At 42.6% G+C, this 19,285-nt stretch overlaps 1 protein-coding gene across 11 annotated transcripts in view; it reads left to right on the plus strand.

The window, feature by feature from the left end:
• The window catches only part of SMARCA2 (SWI/SNF related, matrix associated, actin dependent regulator of chromatin, subfamily a, member 2), a 207,952-nt gene that overhangs the window by 181,326 nt on the left and 7,341 nt on the right, over positions 1-19,285 (plus strand). For 7 of the 11 annotated variants that reach the window (XM_030826765.1, XM_030824162.1, XM_030826320.1 and 4 more), the window contains exons 29-32: positions 2,878-2,931; positions 14,296-14,401; positions 14,875-14,976; positions 18,782-18,914. In XM_030826765.1, coding sequence (XP_030682625.1) covers positions 2,878-2,931; positions 14,296-14,401; positions 14,875-14,976; positions 18,782-18,914 — 395 coding nt within the window. The remainder of the gene's footprint in view (positions 1-2,877; positions 2,932-14,295; positions 14,402-14,874; positions 14,977-18,781; positions 18,915-19,285) is intronic. The other 4 variants (XM_030827736.1, XM_030828264.1, XM_030828772.1 and 1 more) reach the window with 1 other exon arrangement.

Raw genomic sequence — 19,285 nt, forward strand, 5'->3', positions numbered from 1 at the left:
GAACACAGCTCCGGTGCACAGAGGGGTGGCAGCCACGTGGCTCCTGCCTCCCTGACACTCTTCAGTCTCTGCTGTCTTACCCTAGCTGGGAATGTGTTCCTGCCGCTAAATTTAATAAGCCTTTGTGGTATCTCTGTGAATTGTGGTAAGACTCAGCTTGTCCTGAATTTTTAGTTCTCACATTGGAGAAAATCATTCATTCTTTCTAGAAATATTTCCTTCATTGTTTGCTTATTTCCAGGACTGTACTGTTGAATATAATTATAGGCTAAAAGATTCCATGTACTTACCCCACTAGCTCATCATGCAGTGGAAGAGATAGCTTTCCTATGGGATATTACTGAAGAGGTAGCTGGCCTGGGGAGTTCAGGGAAGTAGGGGTCATATGAGCCCCATTATCTGAGGTTACAATGACATTACCTGGTACTTATAATTAATTTAGGACATTATAATAACATTTACCTGGGAAAATGAGCTTTTTTTTTTTTTTTTTAGACAGAGTTTCGCTCTTGTTGCCCAGCTGGAGTGCAGTGGCAACCTCTGCCTCCTGGGTTCAAGCAATTATCCTGCCTCAGCCTCCAGAGTTGCTAGGATTACGGGCGTGCACCACCATGCCTGGCTAATTTTGTATTCTTAGTAGAGACAGGGTTTTGCCATGTTGGTCGGGCTGGTCTTAAACTCCTGACCTCGGGTGATCTGCCTTTCTCAGCCTCCCAAAGTGCTGGGATTACAGGTGTGAGCCACCACGCCCGGCAAATGATCTGATATTTTATTACATTATAGCACCTTTCTAAGAATTTGGTAAACTACAAACCTGCGGACTAATTGTACTTAATTGCTATACACACTGAAAAGTAATTTGAAGCATTTTTTCTCATTTTGAGTAGGGCTGAAACTCTGTTGAAGGCCCACATATAATCAGCCCATTCTCCAGAAGGGCAGGGCTCTTATCTAAAAATATTGCCTTGTTCCAAAGCTTTCTCTGTCTCGGAAGTTCTTTATTTGAAGCGCGTTAGGTATTTACTGTGTCAAAGGCTTTCCCACACTGATTATCATCTCAAGGCTTCATCAAACCAGTGGATCTTTACACTGGCATTCATACTGTCTTTCTAAAATAAGTTTTAGTAACAAATGTTTTAAACCAAATCCATGTCATTATGTATTTATTATTTTTTGTTGCTTTGTTTTAGGGTTTTAAAAATTTGTATTTTTTTTCCCCCAAGCCAATCAGATGGCTGACCTGCATGGACTCCTTATCAGAATGATTTGAAATTGTTCTGCTGGGATCTTTGGTTGTTGAGAACCCATTGAGTTGTAATCTGTGTCGGTCTTAGATGACAGAGCCATGCCTAGCTTCTCTGAGTTATTTACAATCTACTCTGTGAAGTGTCTAAGGTAGTACTTGTTTTCAGGTTTTCCTCCCATCACTCGTGCACATTCGGAGATGACATGGTCTACTTAAGCTTCTGTGTCTCCTCAGTCAGCACCATCATTAGCCCAAGGTCCTAAATGTGAAATGATAGACAGTTTCCCAATTCTGTGCCTTATTGCTGACCCTCAGAGTCCCCTCAACCTGCACCTAATTGTCCCTGCAAGACACCCATTCGTCTGCCTCCTCACACCCTGTCTTCCTGAGGCCTTTGCACTGCTGGCCTGGCCTGGCCTGGCAAGCTGCAGGGTGGACTGCGTGCCCTGCCTCCAGTCTCTTCCTGTCCTGGCTTCTTTCTGAGGCACCTAACTGGTCATTTCATGTTGTGACTTTAGAACTCTTCACAGAGGCCTGTTGCTTACCCGATGATGACCAGACTTCTTAGCACAGGAGAATGGTTATCTTCCACAAACTGAACCTCCAGATCTTCCCAACTTTTTTTTCCAATGCACCTCTCCCAGCTCTCCTTCTATTTCAGACATTCCAAAGAACTCTGTCTATTTTGAAGAGAGCATATGCGCTTCCACCCCCCTGTTGATTGGTTTATGGATTTATGCTTTTCCCTCTCTGCAACACCCCGACCCTCCACTGTCTGTAAAGCAGAATGGGGCAGTGACTCTGAGAAGGGATTTATACGTGGACAGGCATAGGCTGTGAATGCCAAAGGGTGCTGTCTACACCTGGAGATCTAGAGGGTATGGAGGGTGTTCCCAGGATCTGTGAAACCTGGCAGCTGCTACCCTGCCACCACACAAAGGGACACCAACATAGCAGTTTCAAAAATCCTCAACTGAAGAGGCTTTTCTAGAGGCTTGCAGAAGTGCCCAAGACCCCAGGTGGTGGTTTATTTTCATTTCCCACGGAAGATCTTGAATTCAGTGATCTATTGAAAAGGAATAGAGCTCTTGGAAGCAGAGCTGACGAGTTAGATGGTGTTCAGACCCAAATTGGCTGATGCTTGGAATACCTTCCCTGTGCAGGCTGCTGTAACAAAGCACTTTGTCCTATTTAATGTTTATGACTTTCTGAGGTAAGTATTTCCCCCATTTTACAAATGAGGGGCTAAACTCAGATAGACTAGCACTACCTTCCCAAGATCACACGCACCTCTAGCCAGTGGCTGCCTGTCTTCCACCTTCTGGAACAGTGAATGGAACATGTATAGAGGAAACAGGGTAACAGGAATTTCTGTGTGTGCTGGAAGTAGGAAAATCCCAGAAAGGTTAGGAAATCCACTTTCCCCCCATTTTTAGAGAACCGTGTTATTTTTCTGAATGAGGTTCCAAACATAACCCCGTGTAATCTTCCTAACAAGGCAGGTTGGTGAGGAGCCTGAGGCTTGGAGAGTAAAATGACTTAGGCCAGGTCACCCAGCCTAGGAAGGAGGAGCCGGGTGGGGACGAGAACCCAGGTCTTCTGACTCTAGTGTTCTTTCTACTCTACCGCAGGAGTAACGTGGAGAAGGTGCCCAGTAATTCTCAGTTGGAAATAGAAGGAAACAGGTCAGGATCTGTCTTGTATTCCCCTATCTCTAAATACAGGTATCCCTCGGTACATGAAACAGATTGAATCTTAGAATCGGCCTTTGGAAGCAAGTTTCTTCGGTCACCTCCTGATCACCCCGACTTGGAGTGCGGGATAGAGGCACAGATACTCTTAAACACCTGTCATGGCTTTTGAAGTTGTTTGTGCTGTATTTTAATCTGGCTGTGTCCATTCTATACATGCACTTCTTACAAGGGTATTGGGAGCCCTAACTGCAGCATCTTGGAGATGGGTTTCTGTTGCTTCCCCCTCCCTTCCAGCGCAGCTTCTGTTGTATGTTCCTTGGGCCTCTTTAACTCTGTGCTGTCTTGGTTTAGAAGCTTAATGCAAAGCACCTGTAGTGACTTGATCTCCTGCGAGACATGAAGAAGCGTGCATGTTCACGCTGTGTCTGCATTCCGGAGTTGATCATGGCATGCAGAGGGCAATTGCTGAGTTGTCTCTTGTTTGTGTGATGGGTTGGGTTTCAGGGTGTGACTCCCGGGCCTACCTGTTGTGTGTAGTCCCAAGCATCTGAAGCCAGTCTCTTTGAACCTCTGTGTGCCTTTGCTTCTGTTGGGTAGAAAGCAGAAATGCTTTTCTCCTAGAGGTAGTGTGAATATTAGATGACACTGGTTGAGCTGGAGAGATGGATGTGCATGATACGCCAAGGCTAGGGGCTCTTATTAATATAAGAGAGAGAACATTTCTTTCTCCCTTTCAGTCAACCTGTACTTAAAAAAAAAAGTTGATACAGTGCTTTACCATCCATATTTCAATTTTTTCAGCTGACCCAATAACATCCTTTACAACATTTTTTCCGCCAGCATAGGATCAAATCTAGGACTGGAGAGAGAGAATTGAGGATGTATCCTGTATTTCAGAATGAACACAGATCACTGGTTGTGGCATTCTTCTTTATATAGGGAGATTAAAAACTACGGGTGATTTATGCTTACCCATTTTTGTGTGGAGATGAAACTGTCGGGCAAGATTGTCAATTTTTGATGTTTCTTATTGCAGTTCAGTAAACAATGACTAATCCTGGAAACCAGGCACATAAACTATAATGTCCATTGAGAAACATCAGGAATTTTGTTCTGTGTTTGCCATTATGAGGAAGAACTCAGTCTGGATTCTGACTTGGAGATTGAAACAACAAATAGTTGACTTCAGAAGTTTGGGCAGTTCAAATAACCAACTTGGGTAAATATTTCCACCCCTAATACCTAGAAAGGAGGCCTTATGGCTAAATGGCATGATGTAAGCTAAATGCCCCGCCCAGGAAACAGGGACAGGCAGGAGCTCTTTTCCCTCTTTCCCCTCTTCCCTCAGGATGGTCATGAGACCATGAAAAGTAGATCAATAACTTTCAAGGCTATTTATTGCAAGTCCCCAGTGTCATGCCCAGGCGTTTTGAGGGGAGATGACATGACAGTATATGGTTAGGAACTAGATAAATTCATTTTCACTAAAGACACATTTAAACTGTAATTTCCAGAGACATAGCAAGGGGCTTGGTATTTGCTTCCTCAGGGCTCTCTGGAGTCTGTCTTGTCCCTTGCTGTCTGTCACACACACTTCCTTTTCCCGTAAGCCTGAGCTGACAACATGGTGTTTGGAGACTGTATTACGATGAATTAACCCTTTCTTCAGAAGAGTTTTTTAAAAATCCTTGCTTCAGTGGTCGAAAGAGGCTCTTTGTAAGTATTGAAAATGGAAAAAAAAATGAATTAAATGGAGATATTTAAAGCATAATTGGAAAGAGCTGTGTCAACAAATAATGCAAGTACCTGATATGAATGACACATATACACAGGGTGGGATGGGAACGGATGGGGCAGGAGTGGAGAGCGCTTCTAACTGGCTGTGAGCAGAGTGGGAGTTTCTCAAACAGACGGGTGAAGGGAGGATGGGTGGGGGGGCAGAGCTTGTGGTGGTATGTGCGGGAATGGGGGATGCAGCCATGGAGGCATGGAAAGTGGTCCCCTCTAGAGACTACACCGTCTCAGTGTGACCAGCTCATTGGAGACAAGGGAGGACTGGGACAGCCCGGGTGAGGCTGGAGAAGCCTGAGAACAGATCCCGGAGGGCCTTGAACACCAAGCTGAGCAGGAATTTTGATGTACTATTCTAGGAGTGGGATCTTGAGGGCAATCTGTAGTCATTGCAGTGACTGTTAGGAGCACTGTTTCAAGGAGACCAGCGGAGAGCACACCTGAGTTCTGGGCATGAGCGTGCAGGGACCAGTGTGTGATGTCTGTCATGTGGGAGAGGGGAGGTGACACCCAGGGAGCCGAGATCAGCCCTGCAGTGGAAAGTAGAGAGCCAAGAGAGGATCATGGGGATACAGTGAGATTTGTGTTCAAATCTGATAGTCTGTGAAGGATGGATCGAAGGAGGCATACATTAGGAGAATGTTGTCAGGTAGTGGAGGAAGATAGTCCTTAAAATAAGGAAGTGGCAGTAGGTAGGAAAACAAGGGAATAAGTACTCAGAGGTAGGAATGACAAGACTTAGGGGCAGTCTGGATGTGTAAGGAGGAGAGGAGGAAGGAGGAGGAGGAGGAAGAGAACTCACATAGCTCTTGGATCTCTGCCCTGAGTGATCAGTGAATGGCGGTGCCATTTACAGAAATGCAGGTGGCAGGAAAATTGGTATGTGTGAAGGCACTTGTATGTATGTGTGTGTGCACATGTGCATGTATGTAGTTACGTGGCCCTGCATACGCCATCACAGGACAGCTGAACTCTCTACTTGGCCATTAGCAGCCCTTGATGTTGTGATTACGTTGTTAGTATTGACCACTCTGTCAGGACCAAACAACAGGCTCTTTTAGGCAAAATTTATTTTTAGTACCAGACATCTTGTATTACTTTAAATGAGGGCGAGAGGCTGTAATGATAGCTCTCAAGCCCAAGCACCTCTGCATTTAGTGGCTCTAATTTCATTATAGAGAAATTACCATAAAATAGTACTGTGACCAATTAGATACACTTTTAGGAAATTTTAGGTGTAGGTGAAGCACCTTTTTTCATTCATTCTCTGTTTCCGATAGTTTGGACCCAGTATCAAGCTTGACAGTTTATCATACAGAGTAGCAGCCTCCTGAGATCAGAGCCTCATGCATTGTCTGGTGCATGAGCGTTTCATGATGCTTCCCAGAGTGAATTCTTCCAACTCTAGCCTTCCTACTCCTTCTTGGAGATTCCCAGTACAGCCAGAGGCCCTGGGAAGTCTTGCTATGAAGTCAGCTGTTCAACTGCTTAACCCAGCATCTCCCAAACTTACTTCCAAAGAACCCGCTTTTCATGGGACACTGTTACTAATCCATTAAGCTAGTGTTCTGTGGAGCACACTTTGGGAAATGCTGAAGTACAGCCCAAATATTACATTTAGTGCAGAGAGAATCTGCTCAGGGAGATGTGGACTCCAGTGCTTTATTTTGCCCTCATTACAAATATTGATACTTTAAATGTTTACTCAAATAGGCTGCTTTGACTCCTGGTGACTCGATACTTATTTATGGTGCTCAGCCAGTTATGCCCACGTATAGCAGGTGGGCAGCCCACAAATAAACTTAGTCCGTCTGTTTTCCGAGACACAGAATGATTCCCCTTATCTTGCAGCATTAGCCTGGCCCTGAAGCCCCTCTTTCCAGGGTCTCTGCCTCTCAAGCTCCAGGCCAACACCAGCATAAAGGACCCCTCTCTGAAGGAAGGGAAGGAGGCTCAGCTGGAAATAACAAAATGGATTTTCTTACAGGGCTGACACACTGTTTTCCAAACCACTCTATAAATGTTTTGATTAAAAATGGATTGCTCTGAGAGATCGCAGTTATTTGGATCTATATATGTCCTTGTATATTCATGGGGGAAAAAAATCTGTCTCATTCCTTTAGAATCACACCTAATATGTCTTCTTTGAGAATTTATTAAAACAGCCATTGTAGGAAAAAGCAGCACTTCGGTGCCTGCCACGACCCACCCATTTCACAAAGCAACGTGTGGGACTTGGGCACAGATGGAGAGGCATTTGATTTTGTCTGCAGAAGCTTTGTGCTTTTTAATTTGGTCGCAATTCAGCCAAAAGCTTTGAAGCATTTTACCATTAAGAAATGGGGAAGCAAAGGCCAGGCACAGTGGCCTACACCTGTAATTCCCAGCACTTTGGGAGGCTGAGGCAAGCAGATTGCTTCAGTTCAGGAGTTCGAGACCACCCTAGGCAAGATGGCGGAACCCTGTCTCTACAAAAATGCAAAAATTAGCTGGCATACTCCAGTAGTCCTGGCTACTTATGGGGCTGAGATGGGAGGATCGCTTGAACCTGGGAGGTCGAGGCTACAGTGAGCCCTGATCATGCCACTGCAGTCCAGCCTGGGGGACAGAGTGAGACCCTCTCTCAAAAAAAAAAAAAAAAAAAAAAAGAAATGGGGAGGCAGGAAAGGATCAAAGGACAGAATATTCAGTGGAAGGGAATGTGGGTTCTTACATTTTGAAAGACAGGCACGCTTTGAGTCATGAGCAGATTTAACGTCTACAAGGTGGAATGGCAAAAACTGTAGAAATGGCTGGCTAACGAAGCTGCAGGTCATCCAGTGTCAGTCTATCATCACATTTAGTCAGATGGGCAGTGGAGTTCCGTACCTGCACCCACTATTATGAAATGTCAAGTGAGAAAAAGAGAGTAGAAAAGTAGCCATCCTAAGACAGCATTTCCAAAAGCCAAGTGATAGCTGACAAATCTCAAAAACATTTTTTCAGAATGCTTGTTCTCCCACCCCACCCAATACACACACAAAAACACCCTCTAGATCTTATGTCCTGTTTCAAGCACCTTTGCTTTGTAGTAATAAATGCAGTGGGAGAATCCTGAAGAAATGTATAGAAACTGAACAGAAGATTCTGATGTTTGCAACATATAACATATTAAAACTTTTGTGTAATAATTCTATTCTTTTTATTTGTTTGGCTTTATGTGATAGTTAAAAAGTGCCAGTTGGTAAAACGTGCTGTTTATGGTGATAAAAATAAAAGTTGGTCCTATGATCCTTAAACATCATTTCTTTGGAAAAATAAAATTAGATATTTGACTTATAGCATGTTTTCTTTTTTTATTTTATTTTTTTTTTTTTTGAGACGGAGTCTTGCTCTGTCGCCCAGGCTGGAGGGCAGTGGCGCAATCGCGGCTCACTGCAAGCTCCGCCTCCCGGGTTCATGCCATTCTCCTGCCTCAGCCTCTCCAAGTAGCTGGGACTACAGGCGCCCGCCGCCACGCCCGGCTAATTTTTTGTATTTTTAGTAGAGACGGGATTTCACTGTGGTCTCGATCTCCTGGCCTCGTGATCCGCCCGCCTCGGCCTCCCAAAGTGCTGGGATTACAAGCGTGAGCCACCGTGCGCGGCAGCATGTTTTCAATGAAGGTAACCCAGTTAAAGTGTTTGTTGGGACCTGCTTTATGGATAAAATGGTTCTAAATTACATTCAATCATAAATCTTCATTTTGGTGAATAAGAGTACATTATTATTTTTCATTATGCTTTGGCATATCTCCTTCTGGTTGTTTTTCAATGCCTCTTTTAAATCCTTGTTGAAGTTGAAGTTGTACTGCACTTAAAATTTGATATCCTCTTTTTTTTTTTTTGAGATGAAGTTTTGCTCTTGTTGCCCAAGCTGGAGTGCAAATGGCACGATCTCAGCTGTCTGCAACCTCCATCTCCCGGGTTCAAGCGATTCTCCTGTTTCAGCCTCCCAAGTAGCTGGGATTATAGGCGCATGCCACTACGCCCAGCTTATTTTTTTATTTTTGGTAAAGATGAGGTTTCTCCATGTTGGTCAGGCTGGTCTCGAACTCCTGACCTCAGGTGATCCGCCTGCCTCGGCCTCCCGAAGTGCTGGGATTACAGGCATGAGCCACCATGCCCGGCCTGTTTTTTTTTTTTTTTTTTTTTTTTTATAATGACGTAACAAGCATTTTTTTCTTCAAAATACATAATTTTAGACTCTCTTGCATTCTATTACTTGTTCTTTCCACAACTGTTAAACATTTTGGCTGCTTTGAATTATTTATTTTAAGTAATCCTGTCATGAACATCTTGATGATTATCTGTTTCAGCCCAGAGTAGATTACCAAAAGTAGAATCGTGCATCAGAGTGTGATTGTTTTTAAGACTCTGGACAAAGTCTTGGTGCCTTTATTATTGAGCTGCGTGAACCTTTTTCAGTGTACTAACAGGGAACTTTGTTTGTCTTGGTAACTCAGGGATATTATTTATCTATAGTCCTTTATGACTGTTAGGGTGATTTTTTTGGTGGTGTTGAGACAAAGTCGGCTCTGTTGACCAGGCTGGACTGCAGGGGCGTGATCTCAGCTTGCTGCAACCTCTGACTCCTGGGTTCAAGCGATCCTCCCACCTCAGCCTCCCAAGTATCTTGGGACTACAGGCACACGCCACCACGCCTGGCTAAGTTTTGTATTTTTTTTTGTAGAGATGGGGTTTCTCCATGTTGCCCAGGCTGGTCTTGCATTCCTGAGCTCAAGCGATCAGCCTGCCTCAGCCTCGCATAGCATGGGGATTACAGGAGTGAGCCACTGTGCCCCACCATTGGGGTAATTTTAACAGCTACTAATTCCATGACCAAAACAAGTCTACTGCCATCCCACCCTGTTTTGCTCTTGCTTCAAGGGTCTGGGTGATTATATTTCCAAACTTTTTAGGAATTATCACCAATCAATACTCAATAAGGCTGAGATGAGTGATCTCAGTAGCAAATACGGAGTGCAGATACTTGTAACACCTGCTTCATGACTGGCTCACGTTTCTGCGGGCTCTCTTCATAAGTAGGGGCACTACTGAGGTCTAGTAAATTCTTCAGTGATATGTATTAAACTTCATAGGAACCTGAACCTGAAAAGCAGCAGCACACTTCACCTAGTGACCTGCAATATTGACCCAATTTTTAAAGTTTTCTTCCCAAATGATTTTGCTGTGTTTGATTGCTTTAGGATGGTGATAGCTTTTTTGTAAAATCCTTCCAACCTCAAGTGAGTATTCTAAATCATGACATCATTTTCTTATTGAGGCAAGATAGTCACATTTTTACCCTTATTAATATAAACAATTTATGTCAGCTATGGTTAAGATTTCTTTCTCAGCAGTATCCATTAGGTATTCTGGTCAACAGATCAGCTTGAGCAGGTAAAAAAGAAAAACCATAAAACAAAAGACCCTCACTAAATATCAATTTTCGTCTGGTCCTGGAAAAAAAAAATCGTTAAAAGACGTAACCAGTATTCTAGAAGTAGATTTCTTTTCTTTTTTTTTTTTGAAACTGAGTGTCACTCTTGTTGCCCAGGCTGGAGTGCAGTGGCGCAATCTCAGCTCACCACAACCTCTGCCTCCTGGGTTCAAGCAGTTCTCCTGCCTCAGCCTCCCTAGTAGCTGGGATTACAGGCATGCGCCACCACACCCAGCTAATTTTGTATTTTTAGTAGAGAGGGGATTTCTCCATGTTGGTCAGGCTGGTCTCAAACTCCTGACCTCAGGTGATCTGCCCGCCTCCGCCTCCCAAAGTGCTGGGATTACAGGCATGAGCCACTGTGCCCGGCCAGAAGTAGATTTCTTAACTAGCATATCAGCCTTCAGCATGTCTCTAAGCTTAAAATATAATCAAAGCTAAAGCTGACATTTATGTAAAGTTTATAATGTATGCAGTCACCAGTTTAGAGTCATAGGATAGATGTGGAATTACACTTTTGATTTGTGGCGGTAATGAGAAAAATGCCCTTTGGTTTGTGGAGGTAATGAGGAAAAAAAACGGTTCCCAGATGAAGCTTAACAAATCTCAGTAGTATGTGTATATAAGCCATGCATACAGGAGTTCAAACTACCACTTGCACAATGGTATGTGGCTCTTTTCCATCTCGTACTCTATGGTCTCATGGCCACATCGCTGTGTCTACTTCCATGGAGAGGAGAGGTTCTTGTCCACCAGCACCTGTGAACTGTAAGACCAGTGAGTGCCTTTAAACTTCTGTTTCATGTTGTACCCCTCCCCCACTTACCCCATGTCTTATCAGAGCCATACTTTCTAGCCTGAGGTAGATCGTTATGTAAAATCCATCCATCCGATGTCACAGGCCATCAATGGTCTTGGGGAGGGGGTCTCATTTTTGTCTGGGAAGTAGCGTACTTTCGAAGTAGCAATTTATATTTAGGCCTTAAATTGTGTAAAATGACATAATGGAAAACACCTTGGGATAGGGTAAGCATTTCAACAGAAACAGAACACCTTCTGTAAACACCATGGTACAATTAGACTATTGTTCTGTACTTAAAAAGGAAAAAAGCAACTTTCTGGCCGGGGGCAGGGCGGTGCATAGAAAACTACCACATTTGAAAAGGTGTATTAAAAAAAAGCCCTCGCTCAGCTCAAATTAGAGAAAGAAATGACAAGAATTCAAAACTCTCAGGCTGCTTCACTTCCTTCTTTGTTTACTTTTTTTTTAACCTGTAATTTAGGAAAAAAGTAAATTACTCTAGCAAGTGTTCGTGCCACCCCAATACATTCTACAGGTGATGTGGAAGCTAGGTACTGCCCAGGACCTCCTGGCTTCGTCTGCAGAAGTTGACCATCCAAGCCCTTGCTCTGGGAGGGAGGGGGATGAGTTAGATGTCTGTAATACGAGATCCCCAACCTGTGGGGAGGAGAGAAACAATAACACACGTGGAAGAAAGGTTCTGAGCAATGAGGGGACTGAGAGTAAGTGTAGTTGATATTTAGGAGAATTTCCTCCATTTTTATGGGCAGTGGGTTCTTGGTCCTGGATGGATAAGGAAATACTTGGAGAGGAGAAAAAACCACAGAGAACCTTCTCGCTATGGAGTGAGAGATAGGTCAGGCCTGGAGACCTGGAATGGGTCATAAAGAGGGGATTGCTCATGAAAGTTGGGGGTACACAGTAGAGACTCTCCTGACTAGAAGAGAAGTGTGTTGGTGGTACCAGTTGGGTTTTTAGAGAATGAGGACATACCCTGGAGGGCTTTGGAAGCCAGACTCTCTGAGATATTTCAATGATGATGGAAACAGCATAGTCCCAAGAAGTCTTCCATAGATAACTTCCAGGTCCTCCTTTTGCCTTTGTCTTTTATTCGTAGGAGAGGAAAAAAGAAAGTGGGATAGGTGTATTAAGTCCAGTGAGCCTTTATTTTTTAAACAGAATAAATGTGTTTATTTCTCGTCTTACAGTATTGGCCCCAAGCCTCAGAGCATTCAGCTCTCTTCTTTATGAGCATAGAGAACTCTGGACTTGTCTCCTTATGGGGTTTAGAATTTTTAGGGTCTTACTGAAGACAGAGATGTCATACCTAGATTGTTTTAGCCTTACCCCGTAGAGCCTTGTTGCACTATTGGTCACAAACTGCGTATTTCTTATTTCACCAGTTGCACAGTTGAAATTAAGAGTGTGTCCATCACAAGTGTACAGAGATGTGCCTGTAATCCATCAATAGAAAAATGACACCATCTGTTGGCAATGTAGAAGATGACACCATGAAGATGTCATTGAGGGAGGGTCAGGTGTTAAATCCACGTTTACAAAGAGGTCTGACTTTTGGGTTGCTGCTAGGTTATAAGAAATGCTAATTTTAGACAAGTTGCTCTCTACAAATTACTCTCATTGCATTTCATAGGCACCTTTTCAAACAGATAAATGTTTGGGTGTATAAATCTCAGAATGGTAGAAAAAGAACAGACCAGAAGTTGTGACCCTGTGTTGAAGGTGATGGTAAATAAAATAGTTCTTGTCATATACTATGTGGCGTAAGTTAGGGAAGTATGAATGCATTTCTCAACCTGGAAGAGATGTGAGGGGTAGGGGTGGTTGAGAGGGTGAGAGAACACCTTGGTTCTTGCTACAGTGATCCAAAAATCCAATTCCTGAGTAAAATGCAGTCTTCTTAAACCTCTTGTGTTCACCCCTGATTTTTGTATTTATGAGGCCCATATGTGCATTAAAAAAATAAAAACAGTGACCCAGTGTAGCAGAAAAACTAGCCCATCTCTTTGACAGAGGATTTTCGGTTAATTTATGCAGGCCCCTTTGCACTTCAGCATTTTTTCCACTGGTTGCTAAGCAACCGTTTGAGTTACTGCGCATGCCTTTTTTTTATGATAACTGTCATTATGATTACTTTTTAATTATACAACTGGGACTGTGGATTAAAACAGCATATTGTCACTCATGTTTTGCCACTGCCTTCTAGTATTCTCACAAGCTCCTAGAATCACCTTCTGAAATTTTTATGACAGCGATTTATGATTATTTTTTGATATTTCTGGCTTCACAAAGGAAGTAGAGATGGCATCCTAAGGGGAGTGAGATTTTTGTGAAAAATGACTGTATCACACACCACAAGCTGTTACTGATCTGAGCAGACCAAATCAGATATTAGCATCTTGAACCTAAATTGTGAATTTCTTTGTGCCTTTAACCACGTCTGCTTCCAACAGTAAGTGATGTTAAAAGCTCATATTGTTTTGTAGCCTGTGTTTGAAAATTACAAAAATGCTAAGCATTTGTTGCTATTAAACCTGCTTTCAAATAAACCTACCAGGAATCTGGGGGAGGGTACAGCACTGATCCCAGAAACATGAAGCAGCCACACTTAAACTTGTGAAACATGTTCTTCTTTCCCCCAAATTGCTCCACACACACAGAAGGGCCGTTAGGCAAGATGAAGGGGTGCCTCTGGCAAATAATAACAAAGGTGTGTGTGGTTTACAGCCTGTAAAATACCCTAAAAGGAATAAGACCAACAAGATGGTCAGCCACTAGGTACGTACGAAGGCTTTTCACTTGAGTTTCCAGAGTCTATTCTAACATATTATTTTGAGTTACTTTCTAAATACAAGGTGAATTTGAAAACAAAGGAGTATGGAAATAAAATGTTTAAATATATATATTTATATATGTGTGTATATCCATACATACATATTTACCAATTCATTTAAAAATGAAATTTTTAGCTAACAAGGATATTTTAAATATTTCTATCAAAATAAATAGATATATTTGCTCTGAAAGGGAAATGCACAGTGTATTTCCCATATCGTATGTGTGACAGAAGTGGGGACCATAATTGTATTTTATTGTGATTTTGAAATTAGCACAAGGGACATTAATCTCCGGTAGAGTTGTGGGATTTTTCCTGACTTAAAAAGCTCCATATCTATATGCATGGAATATAATTTACTTTGTTGACATTTTCTGAAATAAAAATAAAACCTTTCCTCACTAGTGTTTGATGTGGCTTGTTTTTGTTTGTTTCATCCATCCTACAGTTCAGGGCGACAGCTCAGTGAAGTCTTCATTCAGTTACCTTCAAGGAAAGAATTACCAGAATACTATGAATTAATTAGGAAGCCAGTGGATTTCAAAAAAATAAAGGTAGATATTTTGTTTACCAACTTTATTCTTCAAGTAAATAAAGGAGCAGTGTAAATTCATTGAAATGGTTGTAGTTGGAGCTGACCGCCACCGATGCCCACCCAGGGCTCGCCACAGAAAAGGTTGGGATGTCCTGGATGTCCTTGTGCTTTTCCGTGAGTGTTACTTAATCACGTTGAGAGCTCATGTTACATTGCATTTTACTGAAGAGCTTTCAGGCTTCCTGCCCCGCCTGCCCACATTATTGCTCTTCTTATTTCTCATCATATTCTCCTCCTTGGCAAAAGGAATGACAGTGGGAGTGGGAGGGTGGACTTGGTGAATGGCGCCCCCTGGGGTTGTGCAGTCTCACATCCCTGGCAGGGCTTTATGCTGTGAAGACAAAGGGAAAATCAGGCTTTGTTAACTAAGTAATGATCGCTGAATTTTCCTCTTCCTCTTTTTTTCTCCATTTTCTCCAAAATTTCCATTAGGAAAGGATTCGTAATCATAAGTACCGGAGCCTGGGCGACCTGGAGAAGGATGTCATGCTTCTCTGTCACAACGCTCAGACATTCAACTTGGAGGGATCCCAGGTCTGTCATAAGTTGTCTAAAAGTTCTTAACTGTAAATGTGCCCATTGTTCTTTTTAAGTAAAATATTTCATTTTCTACCTTTTGAATCATCGCTACTGGCAGAAGAAAAATAACTAAAAACCTATGTTCCTTGCTACCTGTGTAAGAAAATAGAGGCTTTGTACCACAGCTGTGCTAGCGCCTACTCACACTTCTCTTCAAAGCCTGTATTCTTTTTTTTTTTTCCCACTTTTTTGAGGCAGAATTTCACTCTGTCTCCCAGGCTGGAGTGCAGTGGTGCCTTCTCAGCTCACGGCAACCTCCGCCTCGCAGGTTCAAGCCATTCTTCTGCTCTCAGCCTCCCAAGTACCTGGGATTACAGGCATCCACCACCATGGCTGGCTGATTTTTGTATTTTTAGTACAGATGGAGTTTCACCAGGTTGGCCAGGCTGGTCCCAAACTCCGGACCTCAGGTGATCCGCCTGCCTTGGCCTCCGAAAGTGTTGGGATTACGGGTGTGAGCCACTGCACCCGGCCTCAAAGCATATATTCTTTTTTGCGAGATGGAGTCTCGCCCAGGCTGGAGTGCAGTGGCGTGATCTTGGCTCACTGCAACTTCCACCTCCCTGGTTCAAGGGATTCTCCTGCCTTAGCCTCCTGAGTAGCTGGGATTACAGGCATGTGCCACCATGCCAGGCAAATTTTTGTATTTTTAGTAGAGACGGGGTTTCACCATGTTGGCGAGGCTGGTCTTGAACTCCTGACCTCAGGTGATCTGCCCAGCTCGGCCTCCCAAACTGCTGGGATTACAGGTGTGCACCACTGTGCTGGGCCTCAAAGCTTATATTCTAATTAGAGGAGGGATTCAAGTAAATCATTGAAAGGAATGCTGAAAGGTTGGCAGTACCATTTTTGCTTTTTTGGAGATTGTATATTTGATTATATTTACCTTTATTTTTCTGATTGTACTCTTGCATCAGGAGCTAAAACTACTAGAATTTAAGACAAAACAAACTATAGGAAAAATATAAACACTGCCTCTAATTGCTTTTTAATCCTTTTTATCAGCCCAGTTGCAATTCTCTTTACTCCCCTTCTCCATAGTCAACAAGTCTAAGAGTATATAAATGAACTGAATTTATTAAAATAACCAGAGGGAGGGCACTTTCATTTTAATTACACCTCAATTACTGTCACCGTATGTAGGAATTTTTTCCTGTCTGTATTTCTGGTCTGATGCCTTCAGACCCATGAAGAAGAAAGAAAAAGACAAAGACGTACCCCTCAACCAATGCAGTGTCAAACCACCTTTAAATTCCTTAAGCCTGTTTCCTGATCATACCCTTGTGCCTGCACATCAATTTCAGTCATCAAACAGGAGAATATAGAAATCTTCAGAATGTGCCTTGAACAGACTTAAACATTTCCAAGTTAATAATAGTAGTATCTTGACCAAAACAGGAGGTCTTGAAAGCAAGCCTTCTGTTACTCAAGACACTCTCCAAGGAAAAAGTTAAGCTCGAAGCCATGACATAGAAAGTAGAAGAATCAACAGAGAAGGTTTTGTGAATGACAGTTTATTTTAGTCTCTGGATAGATATTTGGATTCTTTACGTCAGTATGGCATTATTATGATATACATCCAGTCCTTTTTTCTACAACCTGCCTATCTGTTTTCACTCTCACTGTCTCACAACTGAAATGAGGTGTTAAGTGGCCTCTTGACTGGTTTCTCCCCCAGGCCATCTGGACACTAGTTTGTCTTTCTCTAGCCACCTTCCTATCCTGTTCATTTACTGCCTCTCTTCCCAAGCTTTGAGTTTCCCCTGCGCTGTCTAGAATGAATTTCATCTCTGTAGACTGCTTTCTGGAGTCTAAAGTTAAGTCTTTAGCTTCATCTGCTGCTCCTCAACCTAAACAGCCCATAGTCCATTCAGACTGATACCATGATCACCTGCTTCCCCAGTTACATTTCTTCTACTCTTTAAGATCATTCTAGACTCACATGCAGTTGTAAGATATAATACAGAGAGATTCTGTGTACCTTTTACTTCTCAAGGTGGAAACATCTTGCAAAACATAGGATAATTTTTTTTTTTTTTTTTTTTTTTTTGAGATAGAGTCTCTCTCACTCTGTTGCCCAGGCTGGAATGGTGCCATCTCGGCTCGCTGCAACGATTCTCCTGCCTCAGCCTCCCAAGTAGCTGGGATTAAGGCGTGCACCACCATGCTCGGCTAATTTTTTATATTTTTTTTTAGTAGAGACGGGGTTTCACCATGTTGGCCACGCTGGTCTCGAACTCCTGACCTCGTGATCTACCCACCTCAGCTTCCTAAAGTGCTAGGATTACAGGCCTGAGTACCACACCTGGCCCAGGACTATATCTTAAGCAGAAAATTGACATCAATACAATGCCAGATGCATCTCTTTTATTCTTGCCTCCTCATCTTTCTCATTTGTTTTCCTTTTCTAAAAAGCCCCTCTCATTTCTCACTGCTGAAGGAATTCTTCTCACCTTTAAGATCCAGCTCAATTCTGATGTCTCTGGCAAATTCTGCCCTGATGGTCCCATCCTGTGTCTCTCTCGCGGGTCCTTTGTTCTGTCATACTCATACTCACTGCCTATATTGTTCATTTGGTGCATACCGCAATTTGCTCAGTCACTTTTTTGAACGAGTAGGTCTTCTTTACAATAAAAGGAGTATGTTCCTAAAGAGCAGGGGTTGTTTTATTTTCCTTTAAATTTTTAAAACATTGTGATAAAAAGACATAACAAAATTTATCGTAATTTTTCAGTATACAGTTCAGTAGTGGTAAGTATATTCACATTGATGGGCAACAGATCTTTAGAACTTTTTTATCTTGCAACTCTGAAACTGTGTGCCTATTAATAACTCTCATCTCCTCCTTCCCTCAGCTCCTGGCAACCACCATGGCACTTTGTTTCTATGAATTTGCCTATTTTAGATACTTCATATAAGTAGAATCATAGAGTACTTGTCTTTTTGTGACTGGCTTATGCACTTGGCATAATATCCTCCAGTTTAATCCATGTTACAGGATTTCCTTCCTTTTTAAGACTGAATAATACTCCATTAAACATATAGACCACACTTGCTTACCTACTCATTCATCGATGGACCCTTGGGTTGCTTCCACCTCTTGGCTTTTGTGAATAATGCTGCTACGAACATGGGTGTGCCAATGTCTTTTCAAGACGCCTCTTGTGATTCTTTATATACCCAGAAGTGGGGCTGCTGGATCATATAGTAGTTCTATTTTCAATTTTTTGAGGAAAAGGACCATTTTTGAGCTTATACTTTTCAGCACCTACCCAGGGCCATGCTCAGACATGTGTATCCATTAAAAATAAAGTGTTGATTGGATAAGTATTAGCTGCTACTGATAAACTCAGTAATAAAGAATAGCCCCCACTTGCTAGGGGCACTGCATTTTGAAGATTGCTTTACCACAGTCTTACTACAGCATTTGGTAGAACAATTCAAATAAGAAATGTGGTTTTTAAAAATACCATTTTTGTTGTCCAATATGAGGATATTTTATCTACTATTCTCCTCCAAGCATCCATGCACTTTGAAATAATTTCAACTGCACTTGGACTTTCTGTATGAATGTGTATCTCTGTATTTGGGCTTGGCGTTTTGCTGTTGGGTTTTCAGGTGGGCATAAAAGCTAATGCTGACATTTCTACTAAAATTAATGTAAATTAAGCTGGTGTGTTGCATAAGGAAGAGTTCACTGCCATGGTAAATCTTAGGCCCTCAGCTTGCAGTTTTAACAGATGCCCCTTTGACCATTTAGATCTATGAAGACTCCATCGTCTTACAGTCAGTGTTTAAGAGTGCCCGGCAGAAAATTGCCAAAGAGGAAGAGAGTGAGGACGAAAGCAATGAAGAGGAGGAAGAGGAAGATGAAGAAGAGTCGGAGTCCGAGGGTAAGCCCAGACACTGGGGTCCTGTACATCTTTGCCCCTCCTCACCTGCAGAGCCGTCTCCACAGATGTTCACAGAAGAGATTTTAGAGGGGGGCAGATCTGGATTGGAGCCCTTAGTCCACTTCGTCCTTGCTGGGCAACTGGGGGCCATGTACTTATCCCTGCTCATTCTCAGTTTTCTCATCTGTAAAACTGAGGTCATAAAAATGACCTCCAAGCATGTAAAATGTTTAGCATACGCCAGGCTCATAGCAAACACTGTTTTATTTCTTTTATTTATTTATTTTTCTGAGACAGGGTCTCACTTTGTCACCCAGGCTGGAGGGCAGTGGCATGATCTTAGCTCACTGCAGCCTCTGCCTCCCAGGTTC

The sequence above is a fragment of the Nomascus leucogenys genome, chromosome 1a, assembly GCF_006542625.1.
Source record: "Nomascus leucogenys isolate Asia chromosome 1a, Asia_NLE_v1, whole genome shotgun sequence".
Taxonomy (NCBI): Eukaryota; Metazoa; Chordata; class Mammalia; order Primates; family Hylobatidae; genus Nomascus; species Nomascus leucogenys.